Here is a 17,968-nt window from a genome sequence, read left to right on the forward strand (position 1 = left end):
CTCCACCCATATTCTCTTCATCATGGCTATCTGGGACTCCCTCGGCGGGCGCAAGGAGGACAACGCCGTCCAAGCATTTGACCCTACCACCACTCAAGATGCCACTGGATTCCTCTCCGAGGTCGCCGTTTCCGATGCCACCAGACTCCATCCCCTGGCCGGGTTGAACCAGGATACTCTCGATTACCTCTCCCTCGAAGACACCGCACTCGATGAAACCCCCGGCTCCCGCTCTTTCCTGCCTTCCCGCGGCTGGTCCGACGATCTTTGCTACGGTGCCGGAACCACATATCTCGCCGCGCTGACCCTCGGAGGCGCATGGGGTCTCGCCGAAGGCCTCAGCAAGACACCCGCCAATGCTCCCCCTAAGATTCGCCTTAACGGTGCTCTCAACTCGATTACCCGCCGCGGTCCGTTCCTCGGTAACTCCGCCGGTGTTGTCGCGATGGTTTACAACGGATTCAACTCTGCTATCGGTGTCGCGCGTGGCAAGCACGATTCTGCCAACAGCGTCGCTGCTGGTGCTTTGAGTGGAATGCTCTTCAAGAGTACGCGCGGTATTAAGCCGATGATGATCTCTGGAGGCATCGTGGCTTCCATTGCCGGTGCTTGGGCCGTACGTATCCGAGCTCATATTTGAATGATTTGCGCGACCCTGCTAACCATTTTTTCTTAGGTCACACGACGCACCTTCTTCTAAATAAGACTGGACCGACCATTTAAAACCTCCCATCATCCTTTTTGGTGAACCAACCACACCTCCATACCCGCTCCGCCATCTTCCATGACCCCCCCTTGGTGGTAGCCCGCTCACCTCGACCATTCTCACTTTCACCCGCGATGTATTACAACGGCTTCTTACTCTTTTTTCCCTGCGGATCTCTTCACTCTGGCGCCTAAAGCATCCATGTTTCGCATTTCTGCGCGGGTTGGGAACGGGGTGTGCAATTGGGTTTGTACTTTTTATTCGCTTTTCCTTTCCTTCTGTACATAGAAAAGTCTCTTTGCATATCTGAGGCTAATTGGCTATGACATATAATTTGTCTCGTCTTGTATCCTTAATGCTGTCAGTGACTTCCAATAGAGAACTATTACGCCCACTACATGTGCATATTGGTTGGCCGTGTATATGTATTGTATATTTGGCGCTAAATAATTGACAAACGTTGACGCGAATACTTGATCTATACCGCATCCGAGAGAAGAGAAACCAATACTACCACATACTATCCCATTCGATATTCGTCATTCGCTCAGACAGAAAGCCCAATCATTGAGCCAATAAGCAAAACTCCAACCATTCCAAGGGCAGACTTGGATACGGTACGAGGCCGAATAACGCCAGCTCCAGATGTCGAAGTTGAAGTTGCAGTCGATCCACTCGGTGTCCCCGAAGCAGTAGAGTCTGCGCCAGTCGTTGTCGCGCCGAGAGTGACCACGCCAGTGCCAGTAGCAGTGGCAGTCGCTGTTGCGGTAGCGTTGGCATTGGTGTTGCACCAAAACTCGCCTGAGCCGACGGCCTTGATGAGACATTCGGCAAGGGTGCCAACAGTCTGGCCCTCAGCTAGACAGTAGTAATCACAGCCGTCGTACTCAACGACCGATGCGGAGGAGCAGCAGTCGCTCATGATGGAGGATGAGTTGCCCTTAGTGATTGGCAGTGCGCAGGCGGCATCGTGGGTTGGGATGTCGTAGAGCTTGGCGTGGCAGCTCGAAGTTGTAGTCGCAGCGGTGGTAGTTGTTGTGGTAGACATTATGAGATGGGTAAACGAACGGAATAAGCTGTCGAGACGGCTAAATCAATGCAGAGTCAAGCTGAACGATTTTGCTTGGATGGGGATGGAATTGAGATCGTGGACCTGGCACCAAGGCTCTTTATACTTGAATTATGGTTCGAGAATAGAATATTGCTAGCTTCGATCTTTCCTTGGTTGTTTCCATCTAAAAATGGATCACATTCAGCCTCGATGGGGCAGATGATCTCAGGCCCTGGAGGATTGGCTTTCATTGCTAGTTTGCTTGCTGTTGAACAATAGCTCCACATCTGAAGCTGCATGTTTACGAATACTGGACATGTCGACCTCATTCAAGTTGGTGTTGATGAGACATTTTAATCAAATACTGGGCTCTAAGTAGATACTACATCTCCTTGTGCATCATATCTCATCATCAATTTCTGTCTCCCTTATACAATGACTTCCGGGACCGAGTTGAGAGTCCTTGGTGTCCACTTTCTGAGACATCCAGGGCAACGTGACGCGTCGTGGGATGAGCAATTGGCCCACCTAGAATAGTTATCGATATTTCGAGGCTTCTATCACTGTTATTCTTGGGTTGGATTGGCTAAAGCTGTGGGCTAGGGCATGTATAGTACCATGATGGATAAATCTATAAGACTTCGATGGACCCACAGGTGGGAGGCCGCTAACTAGCTTTTGGATAGTTGCAAGACCCTCAGATCCAAGGCTTACGGCGCCACATTCCCCTCTATGGCGTCGTTCAAAAGGATTCATGAAAGCTACATGTAGCCCTGAACCCTTTTTGCAGACATACACTTTATATTTGGTACTTGCTTTAATTAGGCGCGGCGATTTCGTATACTACATTTAAATGGAGTGAGGATCCATGGCTCGCACTCGAACTGATAGCTATATCGAAATAAGTGCATTTTCTATTGTTAGTATAACTACCGGGGTATGGGCACACGCCTATCAATTACATTCATGCGAGCGTTAAATGCAGCGCAACTTACATGCCATCTAATAATAGACCCCATCATGTAGTCTTTTTCTAGTATCTTGTCGCTAGATGCCGACTGGAATCAATATTTACCCGGATTTATGACCGAGCCAACCTCCGAGTCGGAGATAAGTTGCCAAGGGATGAGACTGGGCTGTGGGGATCGCCTTTGTTGTGGGACCCCCCTCTGTGGCGTGTTTGACGTTCCGTCGATCGCATGCTGTAGTTATCTATGACTGTGGTCCGGGTCTCTTTCGGCATACCGATTCGTGAACCGGGAACCTTGAAAGAACTGCCATGCAGAGGGAGCAGCGAAATTCTTCTCTCTAATATTTCTGCAATTGACCTGTTCGCTCCAGGGCTATCACAGAACCTTGGAATACCGAGTTCACCCTCCAGGGCTGGCGAGATTTAAGTGGAGACCGCGGAATAATATATAACAGGTGCCCAGTACCTGGTATGGACAGCAGATCTGATTATACCGTCAGGGGGATGGTCACGGTAGAGATAAAGGCTGTCATCACTCGAGTAGGACGCTCTCATCTTTATATGACTCATAGATGTCCAGGTGATTCCAGATATTTGGAAATGAGTGATGACTTGTTCAAGTTCTTGCTGAACATCCCTCGGCGAGGCGAGTATCTATGGATTTTGAAAAAAATGTGAAAATTATTTCTAGTAGACTTGGGAGCCCGAGCATATAAGATGCATAATTTGAGAGAATCAATAAAAGCTGAATAACCTTGCCAACTTTCGAATTCGCCTATAGAAAACTATCTCGATATATTGGTGAGTCTAGATCTTTCGATTCTCCTCTCCCCATGGGGCGAGTGGATGATGCAGTCCAAACGGGAAACACAGATGAGGGCCACGATGTATAGAACGATCAATTTTTGTCATATGGGAGGGTCAACACAAAAACCTCGGTATTTATTCTGGATTGTAGCCATGTTCGTCTCAATACGGAAGTTATAGCCAGAACGGCGGCAGGTGCCGGGCGGGGGGCAAAGATGAATAATTTTAGTTGTCCGCTCTGAAATCTCAACCTCCACCATGACCACCTCCCAGCAGTCTTCGTGGGAATGACGAATAGGACCAATTCTGATAATGTGAAAGCCCCCAAACTACGCACCAAGACATTTACGGGCTGCTGGACCTGCCGGGGCCGCCGGGTCAAGTGCGACGACGAGCGCCCGGCCTGCAGACGTTGTCTGCGGAGTGGGTGGGTTTGTCAGGGGTATGGATTGCGCCTAGGATGGTCACAATCGCCCGGGACTCGTTCCTATCGCAGGCAGATCTGGTCGGAGACTCCACAATCGACACTGGACTTGTCCTCGGCCGCTGTGACGGCTCTGTTGGCCGAACTTGACGGATGCTCGGCCGAGGGCAGAGCCCAGCAACGCGGACCTTTCTCGGTGTTCTCCGCTGCAAGTTCGGGGTCGGACAATGAGGATGCGGACGATGGATTGAGTGTTCATAATGAACAGCCACCATCATCCGCAGTTACAGAGGAAGAATCCGGTAGCCGGACTACGCGATCTTTCGAAAATGCCTTGGAAACCGGCGGTGAAATAACCTCTGGCATCGACGGGCCCGTCCAACCCGTGGCATCGACTAGTCCTCTGAGTAGGACTCAAAGTACAGAGTGTCCACCGGTATCATCCGGGTCTCTCAATCAGGCCCAGGCTAGTCATGCGAAGAATAATGCGATCTGCTCTGTCGGCAAGCAACATGCATCCAACTACGATCGCCGAAGAAAGCCTCTACTACCCGGCAGCTCTCCACCAACAGATATGTCTTTTATGATGGCAATAAACCCGGTTCAACTCCCTAGACCCGAAACTGAGCTAGTTCATCACTGGGCTGTCTTCCTAAGTGGAAGCATGATGCTTATCGACACTCCGGACAACCCATGCCGGACAATCTTTATGCCAATGGCGTTGAAGGGACTTGAAACGCCCTCAACAGAATCGAACATCCACCTATCAATCTTTCATGCTATATGCGCCTCATCCGCCTTTAGTCTTTTTCACCTCCGTCGTGACCCGCGCTACCAATCGTTGGCAATGCACCATGACCAGCTTGCCTTACGACATCTAAGATACAATCTGCAAAAAGCACGGCGCTTGGATGAACCGACGTTAGCGGCGGTTCTTTCTTGCATCACAGCAGAAGCTATGTCCGGACGGAGAGGTCGTTGGAGAGCACATGTCGCTGGCGGCTTGGGTCTTCTTGAAAACGAATTGAATGGAGGCTGGGTTCGGGGGCCGACAGCTTCGCGCTTGCTGCAGAGCTATCTCTCTCTTTCTTCTCTCTGCAACCTGCCCATGTCGAAGCAGATGATGTCTTTACTCAATGGTCCGTCAGAGCTGCGGCACTATCTCGAAAGATCGCACGGTATAACATCTCCGCTTGTCCAGCTATTGGCACAAATGACCGCCATGAATGCTTCAAAAGAGGAAATATCCACAAGAGAACTGGATGAACTGGAGCTGCAGCTTTATCTCAATTTCCCATCTCTAACTGACCCAGATGCCCTAGGGTCGACTACTATCCAACATGCTCTCAACTCTTTCTACTACGCAACGATCATTTACTTCAGACGCACTCTTCGCCATGCCCCTCTCTGTGATGTACAGGAGCTTGTGGAGAAGGCTGTGCATGAATTGGAGGCGGTGGATATCTTAAAGAACGACAAGGGTGGGTGTGCCTACAATTGGGCTAGCTTTGTTGTTGCAGCCGAGTGTCAGCGCCCGGATCTTCAATCTCGCATGCTGGTCTCATTTGATAAAAAGGCAAAGCACGGGATTGAGAACACAATGATATTGTTTGAAATTGTAAAGACCCTCTGGGATAGAAGGGCGCAGGCCGGAGGTGGCGTGGACATTCAATGGCAGGAAATTGCCAAAGAGACAGACTTCGATATTATGCTTGTATAAATATTTAATTCAGAGAGAGATGTCATTCTTCTAAGGCGTCAACTTGATATTGAACAAATAGAGGCAAGGCGCTATGCTCGGTAGTACTTCTTCTACTGCTCAACTACTAGACAGTGTATCCTCCATCCACGACTAGGGCTGCACCGCACATATAGCTGCTCATGGGCGATGACAGGAAGAGAAGCGCATCTGAAATTTCCTCCACCTGCGCCGGCCGACCGACGGGGGTCATCTCAAATGCTGGGTTCATTGAGCCTGATTCAATCTGTTCCTTGATAATAGGGGTATCGACGAATCTAGAATCTGATGTCAGTTCAAATCCGCAATTTAAAACCCTAAAGTCAATTGGAGATTCATACCCGGGGCAGATCGCATTGATACGGATTCCTTGACGAGAATATGCTTTGGCATCCTATAGTATTGTTAGTAAGGATTTTGTAGCACGGGGGTATATATAACGTACCATTTTCGTGAGGCCAACAACGGCTGGATAATATGGTCAGCTTAATTCAATTTTAATTTGTAAAATGGAAAGTATCTTCACTTGAACGCACCGTGCTTTGCTGCTGTGTAGTGTGGAATACTGAATGGTCCGGGTGGCCCACTAACGCCAAACATGGAGGAGACGTTGACAATCACACCGCGACCTTCTCGAATTCCGCGGGAGCTATAGATTATCAGCATTCAGTCCATGCTGGTCATAGTTAAACTCACTCTTGCTTTAGCATCTGCCGAATCAAAGCCCTTTGGCACAGCCACACGCCTGTCTGGTTCACGTCGATGACCTTCTGCCACTCCACCAGCGACATCTCAGCAGTAGGGGTAGGGATGCCACTGATGCCAGCGCAGTTGATACCGATATCCACACGACCGAAACGTTCGGCTGTCTTCTGGACCGCAGATTCGACGGATTCTTCGTTTGCGACGTTCACCTCCAGGATCTCCACTTCGAGAGTTGGGAATTGTACGCGAAGAGCGTCACGGGTTTGCTCGAGTAGAGGGACATTCACATCCACTAGAGTCACGGCGCTGATTCCATTCTGCGCGAGGGCGATTGCGGTACTTCTACCGATTCCTGATTTTTTAATTCCGGCGTGATGCTTTTGGGGAAATCACAGCTTACCTGATCCACCACCCGTGATGAATGCAGTTCCTTTCACATTGCATGCCATTTTGACAGGTATTGGATGATCCAATGGTTGTCTCTGTTGATCTTGGTCTTCAGAAAGTTGCTAGCTTCTGCTAGGAGGTGATGAATTAAGAAAGGATAAAAAGGTAAAAGTGGTGAGTGATGTTCGGTTGAGGTGAGAGAAGAGGGTGAAGCTATCTATAGACGGAAGGACGGCACGGCGACCTGAATGCCTGAAGCCGCGGGTGCCTGCGCCCACGTCTCAACAAAAAACATGTTAGCTTTCGTTAGTACATACTCGTAGTATCGTAGTAGTTAAACTTCTAAACGCCCACGGCAAGTCAATACCCCGCTGGCCGGGACTTTCAAGTCCGCTACCTGCCTCCGGTCCTTTTGTCGGATGCGGAGGTGGCAGACTCCGGACTGTTACTGAACATCACTCGCGCAAGGGCCTCCTTAATTTGGATTTCTTGGACAACATAGAGCAATGCATTGTCGGTTGTGGCGTACCGTGTCGACTATGAAATGTCCCGCATGGTGGGGCGAGTGGAAACCTTCTCGCCATGGACTCCCTCTTTGGGAATCCTCAATCTATAAACCAGTCCCAAACAACTTCGGATGCAGAGAAGTGGCCCTTAACGGGCTCGGTATGCCTGTCACCCGAGCCCCAGCCGACGGCACAGGAGTAGGTAGGTACCTTGACATCGGAATTTGCGCCAAATTTGGCAAATGGCCTGATCATGTAAAAGCAGCAGCACCCCCTGCCAGTAGACATTTTGCCCAAGTTTTCAACTTCGAGGGTCTCCTATCTTTTATTTGCTTCTGTGCAACTTAAATCGTCACAATGACTCGGACCGGTCCCCATGTTGATGTCGATGCCATCGTCATCGGTGGCGGCTTCGGCGGATGCAATTCACTCTACAAGCTCCGACGCCTCGGCCTGTCAGTGAAGCTTATCGAAGCCGGCAGTGGATTTGGCGGCGTTTGGCATTGGAATCGTTACCCCGGTGCTCGCGTCGATACGGAGATGCCATCTTACCAGTTCAACATATCTGCCGTGTACAAGGGTTGGAACTGGTCTGAGCGCTTCCCAGGCGACGAAGAACTACGAAGATACTTCCAACATGTTGACAACGTCCTCAACTTGAGCAAGGATACCTTTTTCAACACAATCGTCAGCCGTGTACAATATGACACCACCACAGCTCGATGGAACGTTCAGACAGAATCTGGACTCTCGGCAACTTGCAAGTACCTCATCGCTGCCACTGGATCCTCGCATAAGAAGCACTATCCAGCTTTCAACGGGCTGGATACCTTCCGTGGAAAATTAGTCCATGCTGCCGATTACCCCAACTCTTTGGATCTTAAGGGGAAGCGCGTCGGCGTGGTTGGAAATGGTGCTTCTGGTCTCCAAATCGTGCAGGATGTCGCGAAGGAAGAGTGTGATCTCAAAGTTTTCATTCGTACGCCATGTTTCGCGATTCCAATGAAACAGCGTCAGATTTCTCCCGAAGAAGCGGAGATGATGAAGGGTTACTATGACGGAATCTTTGAGCGAAACTACAAGTCCATGTCGGGCTTCCCACACAACACCATTTTCCAATCTGCTCACCAAGCTACACCCGAAGAGAGAAAGGAATTATTCGACGAACTTTGGGAACGAGGTGGCTATAGCTTCCTGGTATCGAACTACTACGATTTCCTTCTTGACGAAGGTGCAAACTCGATTTTCTACGATTACTGGGTTCAAAAGGTCCGCGCTCGCATGACGAATTCCGAGAAAATGGATCTCGTGGCGCCCCTGCAACAACAAATGTTGGTCGGTACCAAGAGACCCAGTCTGGAGCAGGATTACTATGAAATGATTGATCGATCCAATGTGACCCTCCACGATTTGAAGAAGTCGCCTATCCTAGAATTCGACACAACCGGAATGGTGACGAGCAACGGCGAAACAACACAACACCACGATTTAGACGTGATTATCTTTGCGACGGGCTACGATGCTGTCACTGGCAGCTTGCTAGATCTGTCAATCTCGGATAAGAATCAAGTCCCATTGGGCGAGAAGTGGAAAAATGGCATTCTCACACACCTTGGCATGATGGTTCCAGATACGCCTAATCTGTTCATTGTTTATGGACCTCAAGCCCCGACCTCGCTGGCCAATGGCCCGCCCTTCATTGAGATGGAGATTGATTGGATTTGCCAAGCGATTGAAAAGATGCAAAAAGAAGGGATCCAATCCATCGAACCTACTCAGGCCGCTGCTGAGGCTTGGCGTGACGAGGTTCATGCTGTTAGCCAGTATACCCTCTATCCCAAGGCTGATTCGTGGTATATGGGCTCGAATATTCCTGGGAAGAGACGTGAGCCGCTTGTGTATCTTGGCGGTATGCAGCGTTGGTGGAAGAGCTGTACGGCTGGGTTGGAGACCTGGCAGGGATTCAATACTTCTTCTTGAACTGTAGATTTGGATCTATTCGACAGATATAGAAATTCAATGCAATGCATCCTCTTTAAACACCATGATCCACGTAGTTATTGCTGTATCTTCGTGAAAGCGAGGTCTATGCAAATTGTCTTCCTCGAGTCTGCGTCTGTTTACTGGCGAGCCCAAGAAGTAATACCTGCTAGGAATGGAATCTTAATTTTTTTGCCGGCGAAAAAGTCTACTTGTTATGGACTATGATATTCATGCATATCTACGAATACCACTTTCATAATTTTAATCAGTTAAAGCCCCACACACTGGCGCAAGGCGAAATGAATCCATTCTCGCTACCTAATGCTACTTAACAGCTACTATCCAGACATGATCCTCGAATCTCACAGAATCGCAATCGCATTTGGGGGACTCCCAACAGCACCGGGCACATTGAGAGGAGCAGACGTAAGGAGAAACGAATATCGCTTCTTCTCCTCGCACACGTCCGCCAACGCCTTCAAATCCCACAATTCACCCAACGGCATTCCGAAAAGCCCAAGGCACCACTGATGCAGCACCAGGCTCGTGAGTGGAAGAACCTCCCCATTTTCCATGGGCGGCATAGCTTCGACCGCGAGATTGTCACTGGCAATGGCGGCAAAGTGATTATTCCAAAGCCAGCGTGCCATCTCAATTGTTCCCTCGATGCCACATGCGTTGTAACTTGCCATGGCTGCTGCTTGTTCTGCGCCCGTCATGTTTCCTAACGCTTCTGTGACGCCGAATCGGATGATTAGGATATCTCCTGGTTTGAAGGTTACGCCTTGGTAAGCGGCCACTGCTTCGATGTCGGATGGGCTGATTCGGAAGCCTGTGAAGGGGGAGTATGTGATGCCCTTTTTTTCGGCGTAGGATTTGAAGTCGATTAGGACGCCTCTTCCGGTTATGCAGCCGCGTTTGTGCCAGTCTGTGCCGAGTTAGGAATGGTTGTGCGCGATATGCGGTTGGACTCACTGTCAAGGGTGGGTAGCTTCTGGGTCGCGTTGGCGGGATCTTCCATCTCGGCGATTGTTGGGGTAACTCCATTGTATGCTTTTCCGGATGGCAGGTGCATGAAGTGACCTATGCAGAAGTTAGGCATGATCCAGAGTTTCAATATTTGATTCACTGACAAAGACTGTCCCACTGGCTGCTTGCCTGGGTGTTGAATTCGACCTAATCTCATCAGTATATTTCTAGTTGATTCCGAGTCACTCGGTCCAACTATACCTCATCATCGAAGCCATAATGCAAATCGGCTGATGGATCTTCCAGTTTCATGACCTTGTGTGTGAGACTCTTCCTAAAGAAGCCGGGGATCTTGATGCTCCCAATAGGCCAACTAGTGTTTGATCACTTAGTTAGCATAGGCGGGACCGGGACAATGAGAGAAAGACAGGACTGACTTCAGCGAAATCGAAATGCCATCCTGTACCTCCTGCGCCGCAGCCTTGACCACATCAGGAGTCAAAATATTCAAGGTACCAAAGATATCCTTCTCGCCGTCACGATTAAAAACCCCCCACGCACAGCCCTGAGGCATGCCCTCGACGGGAGGTAATTCATCGAAACTCGGCAAATCTAACCCCATAGTGTGGCGCTCGCAAGGTTCGCAGATGGTGTTGTTGTTGTCGTTGCTGTTATTGTTGGCGTTGCTCCCGTTGTTAGTGCAAGCCCTCCCTCGGTAGAACCATAAACTCACTTCCGTATTGTATCGATTCTAACAGACTGTTGGTCGGGAGAGTATGATACCGAATATCCGGCCAAGCAGATGTAGTCGTATCAGGCAGTGAGGTGCGAAGCTAGTCAAGCCGCTAAAACGAATCAGGGACTGTGGATCAAATCTGCGACGCTCGCCATCGCCTGCCTGAAGGGTTGGTCTCCACTTGTGGAGACTTGATCTGAACAGACTTCCCTTTCGGATGCGGGTCAGGGTCATTCCGTGAAGAGTGGGATTTGGAGATTTGGATTTCATGGGGCAAAGATTGGGTTGTTTCTTTTGATTGGAAGATGTGTGAGCAAAACGAGTTGGGGTTTACAGGACGAGTTCATTTCATACTTCTTGAGCCGAGAGTCTTCGATCGTTGGGTTTTAGTTAAATGCTTGCTTTTGGGACGGACTGGGGAGTTTTCTTTGTTTGTTATAACAGACTCCTTTTTTTTCCCCAAGGTCGTTCACTTTTTCTCTCTCTAATTACCTCTTCTTTTCTCAACATTTCCTTTTGAACGTATCCTCATCAATGCCTCTCCAATACGATCCCGAATTCATCAAGGAGGCAGCTCCTACCCTCCACATCCTAGGCGATGCCGGGAAATTCCCAGTCCACGACGTTGAGGGTCGAAGAGCTTACTTCGCAAGCTTCACCAGAGAACTCCCCCCCACTCCCCGAGAATGTCGAAAAGATCATCCGTCAAGCCCCAGCTCCCGACGGATACCAAGTCCCCATCCATCACATCCGCGTGAAAGGGAAACAAGCTACTAGTACCACTAGTACAAACGGCGATCCAGCCATCATCCACTTCCACGGCGGAGGATACTTCCTCCTCAGCGCCGAGATGTGTCTCCCACCACTCGTGCAGGCAGTATCGCAAACCGGAGTCCAAATACTCAGTATCGACTACCGACTCGCCCCCGAACACCCATATCCCGTCCCATTCAACGACTGCTGGGCAGCGCTGCAGTGGGTCTACGCAAATGCAACGGAGCTGAATATCGACACCGCTCGCATCGCGGTTATGGGGGAGAGTGCTGGTGGTGGATTGGCAGCTGCTTTGACTCTCAAAGGACGAGATACGAATCTGACCCCTCCCCTTGCGAAACAGATCCTGGTTTACCCCATGCTGGATGATCGAACTACTACCAACCACGCGGGGGGAATTGGCGATGTGGACAGAAGCGGATAATATTACAGGGTGGACGGCGTATGTTGGAGTTGATAGGGGCACGGACAAGATTGAGTCTTATGCTGCTCCGGCTCGGGTGGACAGTGTGGAAGGTCTTCCGCCGCTTTATCTGGATAGCGCCCAGCTAGATATGTTTGTGCATGAGGATCTGGAATATGCGCGCCGATTTGTGGCTGCTAATATCCCGGTCGATCTTCATGTCTATCCTGGACTGCCTCATGGGTTTGAAGCGTTTTCGGCGGGGACTAGTGTGACGAAGAGGGCGTATGAGAATCGATTTAAGGCTATGGCTAGTTTTTAAAGGAAATGACAAATGAGAATATGGCATTTAAACTAGATAATTGGTTTGGCTTTTTAAATTGGGTCTTGGCTTTGAAACAATCTACAGTACTAGTCAGCGGTAGTTGTGGATGTTAAGAGTGGCCGATGTGAGTTGATTGAGGTGGGGGGGTCAATGCCGAGGCTTGCAGGAAACATCTCCCTCGCTGTCAGTTGCTGCGACGGAACCGAAATCTCCGAACCCGAGTGGGGACGCGGGTACTAGTATTAGTAGATGATGTATAAAGATAAGCTGACATCCTCCAAATACTCGAAGTGCTAGTTGACAGCTCTAGGCGCCTGCGTTTCTCAATCCAAGAACCGTCGTTATGGCCACTACTAGTCGGCCTACCCCAGACACCGTCCGAAGCAAAGTGGAAGGCAAGGTCGCCGTCGTCACCGGTGCAGCCCGTGGTATCGGTTTCGCAACCGCATCCCTTCTCGCCCAACATGGCGCTCGCGTGGTATTAATCGACCTAAACGAATCAGACCTGAAGAAAGCGTGTGCCGCAATTGGGAAGCAGTCCTCATACCAGGTGTGCGATGTGAGCAATTGGGAACAACAGATGACTCTATTCGAGACCGTGACGAAGAATATCGGCCCCATAGACTTCCTCGTCTGCAACGCAGCCATCAATCCGGAAATCGCCCTGCTACAAGTATCCGCCCCGGACGAGCATTCAAAAATGAACTCGCAAGTGCGCTACAATTACCTCGCAGACGAGAAGAATTCAGAGATGACCTCTCTAATCCGCCCTCCAACCCAACTCTTCGATATTAATGTCAACTCCGTCCTCTTCGGCTTAAAATTGGGCCTTCATTACATGAAACAGCACGGTGGAGGTCGGATTGTGGTAACGGCATCGGCCGGGTCCTACGTTCCCATCCCGTCGCAGCCACTATATGCGGCTAGCAAGCATGCCGTGCTGGGACTTTGTCGGAGTACTGCTCATATGAGTGAGGTTGCGGAGTCGGGGGTTTCTATTTCGTGGATTGCGCCGTGGTTGACACTTACTTCGATGGTTGAGGGTCTTCAGGCTACGACAAACCCGGATACGTTGAAGAGCTCGCCGGAGGATGTGGCGTGGGGGATTATTGCAGCTGCGGTGGCGGAGAATCCTAATGGTAAGGGGTATTGGATTCAGGGGGGAGGATATTAGTGAGGTTGAGGGGGGCTTATGGTGAGGTGGCTGGGCGATTGATGCATCCTGAGAATCGGTTTTAGGCTTCCAGTGCAGTGGCAGTGGCAGTAGCAGTGGCAGTGAGAGTTCGGGACTTGCCGATAACTAGTAGTTAACTACTAGTCGTACTGCTGCCCATGGACCTCCTAACGTCATGAATATTAGCCCCCGGGCCTGCAATACTTTGGCAGTGTACTATCTATGCCCAGGTAGATGTTACCTAAGTAGGAATTAACTCCAAGGATATATATTGAGCAATGCTACAGACTCGGAGTGTACTAAGTTCCATTGAGTACATTTTTTTTGCAAATAAAGGGATGCCCACCTGGGCAGGTGTACTCATGTCGCATTCCGAGGTCGTCATATGGCCCCCAATTGAACAGGTTCTCGTGACAACCCTCAAAACTATTATCGATGGCGGGGGGGCTGGGCAGCTTGAGGTCTCCATTTTTCAAGCTTTAGGGTATTCGGTGCACGGTTCCATGGTTCTCGCGGGGGGGTAATCTGAGAAATAGTTAATCGAGGATGGTTAGTTTGTGGGTAAGCATATCGTAAATGAATATCCTTAATTTTACGGAGAATATAGGGAACTCGGGAAGCAAAAACAGGCAAAATGAAAACAAAGCCATGTTGAGATCAGCGAATCTTCATGAGGCATCGTCAGTGGCGCACAGGACGCAGATGGCCCCTGCATGGGCGGCGGTAGTGGAACCCCACTGGGCCGGTTATCTTTGGCCGGTCGGCTTTCGCAGTGCCAATCATTTCTTGTTTGGCTGTTTTTCACAGTAAAAATCATTCAGCAAGGACTACGCAGATTCTGCACCGGATTCTATTTACGGAGGTAGTAATAGTAATAGTAAACTGCGTAGTGGTGTTCTACTCTGTATGTATAGTTACCCGGTATAGTTGCATGTACGAGTATGTAGTACCTAGTCTACTCAGTTGCCGACCGGACTGGACCGGCTTGTTTGCTTCCAAAGTACGATCTGGGCCACCGTTAACAGTACACAAGCTGCAGCGTAAGTATCAACAGCAGTCAACATATCAGTAATCAAAACTAGTATAGTGTGTATACTACTGTGTATGTCTATCTAAATATAGTCCAAGTCACTCTACTCCGAATGCGGGGGAGGCGTCAGCTGACTCCTCCCCGTTTTTTTTTTCGAGGTCGGACTTTGCTTTGCTTTTGCTCGGCTTTGCCTTTGCCTTGCTTTTGCCTTGCCTGCTTGCGACGACTCTCGACTTTTTGCTTCTCTTCCTCTCCTTCTCCTCCTTCTTCCCTTCCAACTCGCCATCATATTCCATACACACCTCCACCACCTCTCTTGCATGCCCGCCCGTTGACCCTCAACGGGTCTCCCCCTCCCACGCTAAGGCCGTTTGGGTGAGGCTGAGACATGACCTTATCTCGTGTCTAATCTCTAATCGCCATTCGCAGGATTCAATCCTCTCGCGCGTTTCCCGTTTTCGGCTCCCTCCATTCCATTCCTCGAGAAAATTCGTCGGAATTCCATGGTCGCCCCCGACTCTGCGTCGACCGAGAGGTCTGGCCTTGCCATCGCTTGCGATGAACTTCAACATGCTGCCGTCCCCAGCCATGGCGATGACCAGGCTCACCCCCAGGGACATATAGACGCCCCGACCATACTTAGTCCCGCTTCCGTGCCCTCCCTCCAGATTCGCACCGATTTGCCCAGTACCGTTCGTCGTCCGTCCACTTCGCGCGATTCCGATCACCTGGCCTGCCTCAGCGTCTCCTCCGGCAGTGTCCCGCAGCGAACCCCAAGTCTGCGCGCCTTGATTGCCCCCATCAGTAGCGCCGGATCTCTATCCCCAGCCTCGTTTATGTCCTCGCCCCAGTTGAATGCTATGGGCGACATCACTCCGTTACCTTCCCCGATCGGTGGTGCTTCTCCGTGGCGCGGCGGTGCTCTACCCTCGTTGTCGCGTACCTCTTCCACCGCGTCGCGAAGTGGCTCGAGTTTGCGATTGAGCGATTCGTCGCAGATGTTGGGCCCACCATCCCGATCCCATGGGAAATCATATACTGGTCTGAATGATCTCGGAGAGGAATCTCCAGTTGCGAGTCGAGTCCGTCGCGACTCGCCGACCAAACATGTCCGTAACCGCAGCCTGAGTGACTACGCACCACCGGGTCGCATGTCCATCCCTCGGCCCGTTGCAGTTTCTGGTCCCGGCCCCAGTATTGCTCCCTCTTCCAGTACCGATTCCAAATCGACGGGTCTTCACCGTGAACAATACCTGGCTGTCCATCGCGGTATTGCCCTACCAACGGTTCGTCCCCCCTAGCCCCCCCTCGTAGCAGTGGAAGTGGCTATGGGGATAGTGACTCGGAGCCTGTTATCCATCATCCTGCCCCCTTGTCTAAGCTGGAGGAAATTTATTCCGTCCGATCAGTGCGCACTCAGCAATCTCGGATGTACAGGAAAATACGCGTCCTGGGCCAGGGTACATTCAGTCAAGTTTGCCTCGCGGCACGCGTGGAAGAGGTTGTGCAAACCCCTCTCTCACCTGTCACAGACACACCTGGCGATGCTATCATCCATCCCGCCGCGGGTCAGAAGCTGGTGGCAGTCAAGATCATCGAGCATGGCCCTGCCGGAGGCGCTGACGAGGAGCGATTGGAGGTTTCCCTCAAGCGAGAGGTTGACATCCTCAAAGCTGTCAACCATCCATCTCTGGTGCAACTGAAAGCATTTGGAAGTGATGAGAAACGCGCTCTTCTCGTTCTGGACTATTGCCCCGGCGGGGACCTGTTTGAATTCGCGACAACCGGACCCCGGTCCACCTCCCCAGGTCTCATTCGACGAATCTTTGCCGAATTAGTCAACGCCGTGCGCTACCTGCACTCAAATTATATCGTTCACCGCGATATCAAGTTAGAAAGTATGTTTCGCTAGAACCATCGCGCGATTCACTCGCACTAACCCAGTCCTCTAGACGTCCTGCTCACCATGCCTCTGCACGCTATGGAGGATGTGTCTGATTGGCGCACATACGACCGCGCCGTGGTTACTCTCAGTGACCTCGGATTATCACGACGTATCCCCGAACCACCGGAGAGCCCCCTTCTCCAAACCCGCTGCGGCAGTGAAGATTACGCAGCGCCCGAGATCCTCATGGGCCAGCCATATGACGGCCGTGCAACCGATGCCTGGGCTCTCGGTGTGCTGCTATACGCCATTATGGAAAATCGACTCCCCTTCGATGTCCTACCCGGCACTCGCGGCGACCCGGCCAAACTCCGAGCCCGTACACCGCACCGCATTGCACGCTGCGAATGGAGTTGGTACCGCTACGCCGACGAAGATGAAGAGTGGGATTCTGAGAAGGGTCGTGACCTTGAGGGAGGTCGGGACTGTGTCGAGGGTCTTCTCAAGCGCAACACGAAACGCAAGCATCTCGATGATATCGCTGCTATGCCCTGGGTACGCGACGCAATTGACGTACCTCAAGGGATCAAGCGAGGTGACAAAGAAGTGCCGTAGAGCAGGCCTCGCAACGCATTCTTTGATGTTTTGACATATTTTCACAAGTTCTCTCGTTTCTCCTCTCCTTTCTCCTTTCCTTTCTCCTTTCTCTTTTCTACTTTTCCCTTCTTATCTTCTCAACATCCTTTCTCACCACACCCGTTCCAACTATACATATTTTGCCACCTTTCTCACTACCTTTCATGTTCTCGCTTTCATCCATACACGATCTTATTTTCTCACGCGATATGTTGGCCCGCTGAGGTCGTTGGATTCAGGATTTCTCTCTTTCTCTCTTTCTTTCTGGCTAGACCATTTGTTATACCCCCTTTACAATCTGCCTGTGATAACAGGCTGAAGAAACAATACAAAAACAATGTTTTTTGAACCAGTTCAATTATTGTCCTTTTCCGAGCCCTGAGATGTCAGGTTCGGTCTAGAATTGAGTGACTAGTGTAGCGTGGCATGGACTGGTATTCGTGATGATCGGAACTGGAATAATTTGGACCTTTGTCCTTTTGTTGATCGGTCTGGCATATGGCGATTAAAATGGAGGTCGTACTACATTAACGTAGCCCGAAGACTGGAGACTGCGCAAAACTGGGAATTCCCCGGTCGGATCTCCCCCGGCAATGAAATGGCACGCCACGAGACGGGGATACTAGATTATGGAGACGCGGCCGATCTTTGCCCGATTGCACTGTGCTGGAAACTTTCTGAGATTGCTCTCATTACGGCTAATCGTCGGTAAAATAAACCTGAGCTGGAGTCACTTTTGCCAAAATTCTGGAAATATTT

At 50.5% G+C, this 17,968-nt stretch overlaps 9 protein-coding genes across 9 annotated transcripts; 6 read left to right on the forward strand and 3 right to left on the reverse strand.

The window, feature by feature from the left end:
- Window positions 1-22: 22 nt before the first annotated feature.
- N7481_003321 (protein transporter TIM23) lies at window positions 23-700 on the forward strand (the record flags this gene model as incomplete). Its single annotated transcript, XM_057262540.1, has 2 exons — window positions 23-616; window positions 677-700. 2 exons carry the CDS (start codon window positions 23-25, stop codon window positions 698-700), a joined length of 618 nt encoding a protein of 205 aa, XP_057124201.1.
- Window positions 701-1,253: 553 nt separating this feature from the next.
- On the reverse strand, window positions 1,254-1,754 carry N7481_003322 (uncharacterized protein; the record flags this gene model as incomplete). Its single annotated transcript, XM_057262541.1, has 1 exon — window positions 1,254-1,754. One exon carries the CDS (start codon window positions 1,752-1,754, stop codon window positions 1,254-1,256), a length of 501 nt encoding a protein of 166 aa, XP_057124202.1.
- A 2,067-nt stretch (window positions 1,755-3,821) lies between these two features.
- N7481_003323 (Zn(II)2Cys6 transcription factor) lies at window positions 3,822-5,678 on the forward strand (the record flags this gene model as incomplete). The annotated part of the gene is made up of 1 exon (XM_057262542.1): window positions 3,822-5,678. One exon carries the CDS (start codon window positions 3,822-3,824, stop codon window positions 5,676-5,678), a length of 1,857 nt encoding a protein of 618 aa, XP_057124203.1.
- Window positions 5,679-5,784: 106 nt separating this feature from the next.
- N7481_003324 (SDR family NAD(P)-dependent oxidoreductase) lies at window positions 5,785-6,850 on the reverse strand (the record flags this gene model as incomplete). The annotated part of the gene is made up of 6 exons (XM_057262543.1): window positions 5,785-5,974; window positions 6,038-6,090; window positions 6,142-6,164; window positions 6,233-6,345; window positions 6,393-6,753; window positions 6,802-6,850. The coding sequence occupies 6 exons, from the start codon at window positions 6,848-6,850 to the stop codon at window positions 5,785-5,787; spliced, it is 789 nt and encodes a 262-aa protein (XP_057124204.1).
- Window positions 6,851-7,651: 801 nt separating this feature from the next.
- Window positions 7,652-9,274, forward strand: N7481_003325 (flavin-containing monooxygenase; the record flags this gene model as incomplete). Its single annotated transcript, XM_057262544.1, has 1 exon — window positions 7,652-9,274. One exon carries the CDS (start codon window positions 7,652-7,654, stop codon window positions 9,272-9,274), a length of 1,623 nt encoding a protein of 540 aa, XP_057124205.1.
- Window positions 9,275-9,639: 365 nt separating this feature from the next.
- N7481_003326 (cyclase) lies at window positions 9,640-10,868 on the reverse strand (the record flags this gene model as incomplete). The annotated part of the gene is made up of 5 exons (XM_057262545.1): window positions 9,640-10,205; window positions 10,253-10,360; window positions 10,411-10,453; window positions 10,508-10,619; window positions 10,684-10,868. 5 exons carry the CDS (start codon window positions 10,866-10,868, stop codon window positions 9,640-9,642), a joined length of 1,014 nt encoding a protein of 337 aa, XP_057124206.1.
- A 712-nt stretch (window positions 10,869-11,580) lies between these two features.
- N7481_003327 (alpha/beta hydrolase) lies at window positions 11,581-12,481 on the forward strand (the record flags this gene model as incomplete). The annotated part of the gene is made up of 2 exons (XM_057262546.1): window positions 11,581-12,162; window positions 12,230-12,481. 2 exons carry the CDS (start codon window positions 11,581-11,583, stop codon window positions 12,479-12,481), a joined length of 834 nt encoding a protein of 277 aa, XP_057124207.1.
- Window positions 12,482-12,827: 346 nt separating this feature from the next.
- Window positions 12,828-13,658, forward strand: N7481_003328 (uncharacterized protein; the record flags this gene model as incomplete). Its single annotated transcript, XM_057262547.1, has 1 exon — window positions 12,828-13,658. The coding sequence occupies one exon, from the start codon at window positions 12,828-12,830 to the stop codon at window positions 13,656-13,658; it is 831 nt and encodes a 276-aa protein (XP_057124208.1).
- A 1,533-nt stretch (window positions 13,659-15,191) lies between these two features.
- On the forward strand, window positions 15,192-17,188 carry N7481_003329 (putative protein kinase; the record flags this gene model as incomplete). Its single annotated transcript, XM_057262548.1, has 3 exons — window positions 15,192-15,957; window positions 15,990-16,586; window positions 16,641-17,188. 3 exons carry the CDS (start codon window positions 15,192-15,194, stop codon window positions 17,186-17,188), a joined length of 1,911 nt encoding a protein of 636 aa, XP_057124209.1.
- Between the last annotated feature and the right edge of the window lie 780 nt (window positions 17,189-17,968).

Source organism: Penicillium waksmanii, assembly GCF_028829765.1.
Source record: "Penicillium waksmanii strain IBT 27052 chromosome Unknown utg000004l:1.0-5674109.0:1.0-5678898.0, whole genome shotgun sequence".
NCBI classification, from domain to species: Eukaryota; Fungi; Ascomycota; class Eurotiomycetes; order Eurotiales; family Aspergillaceae; genus Penicillium; species Penicillium waksmanii.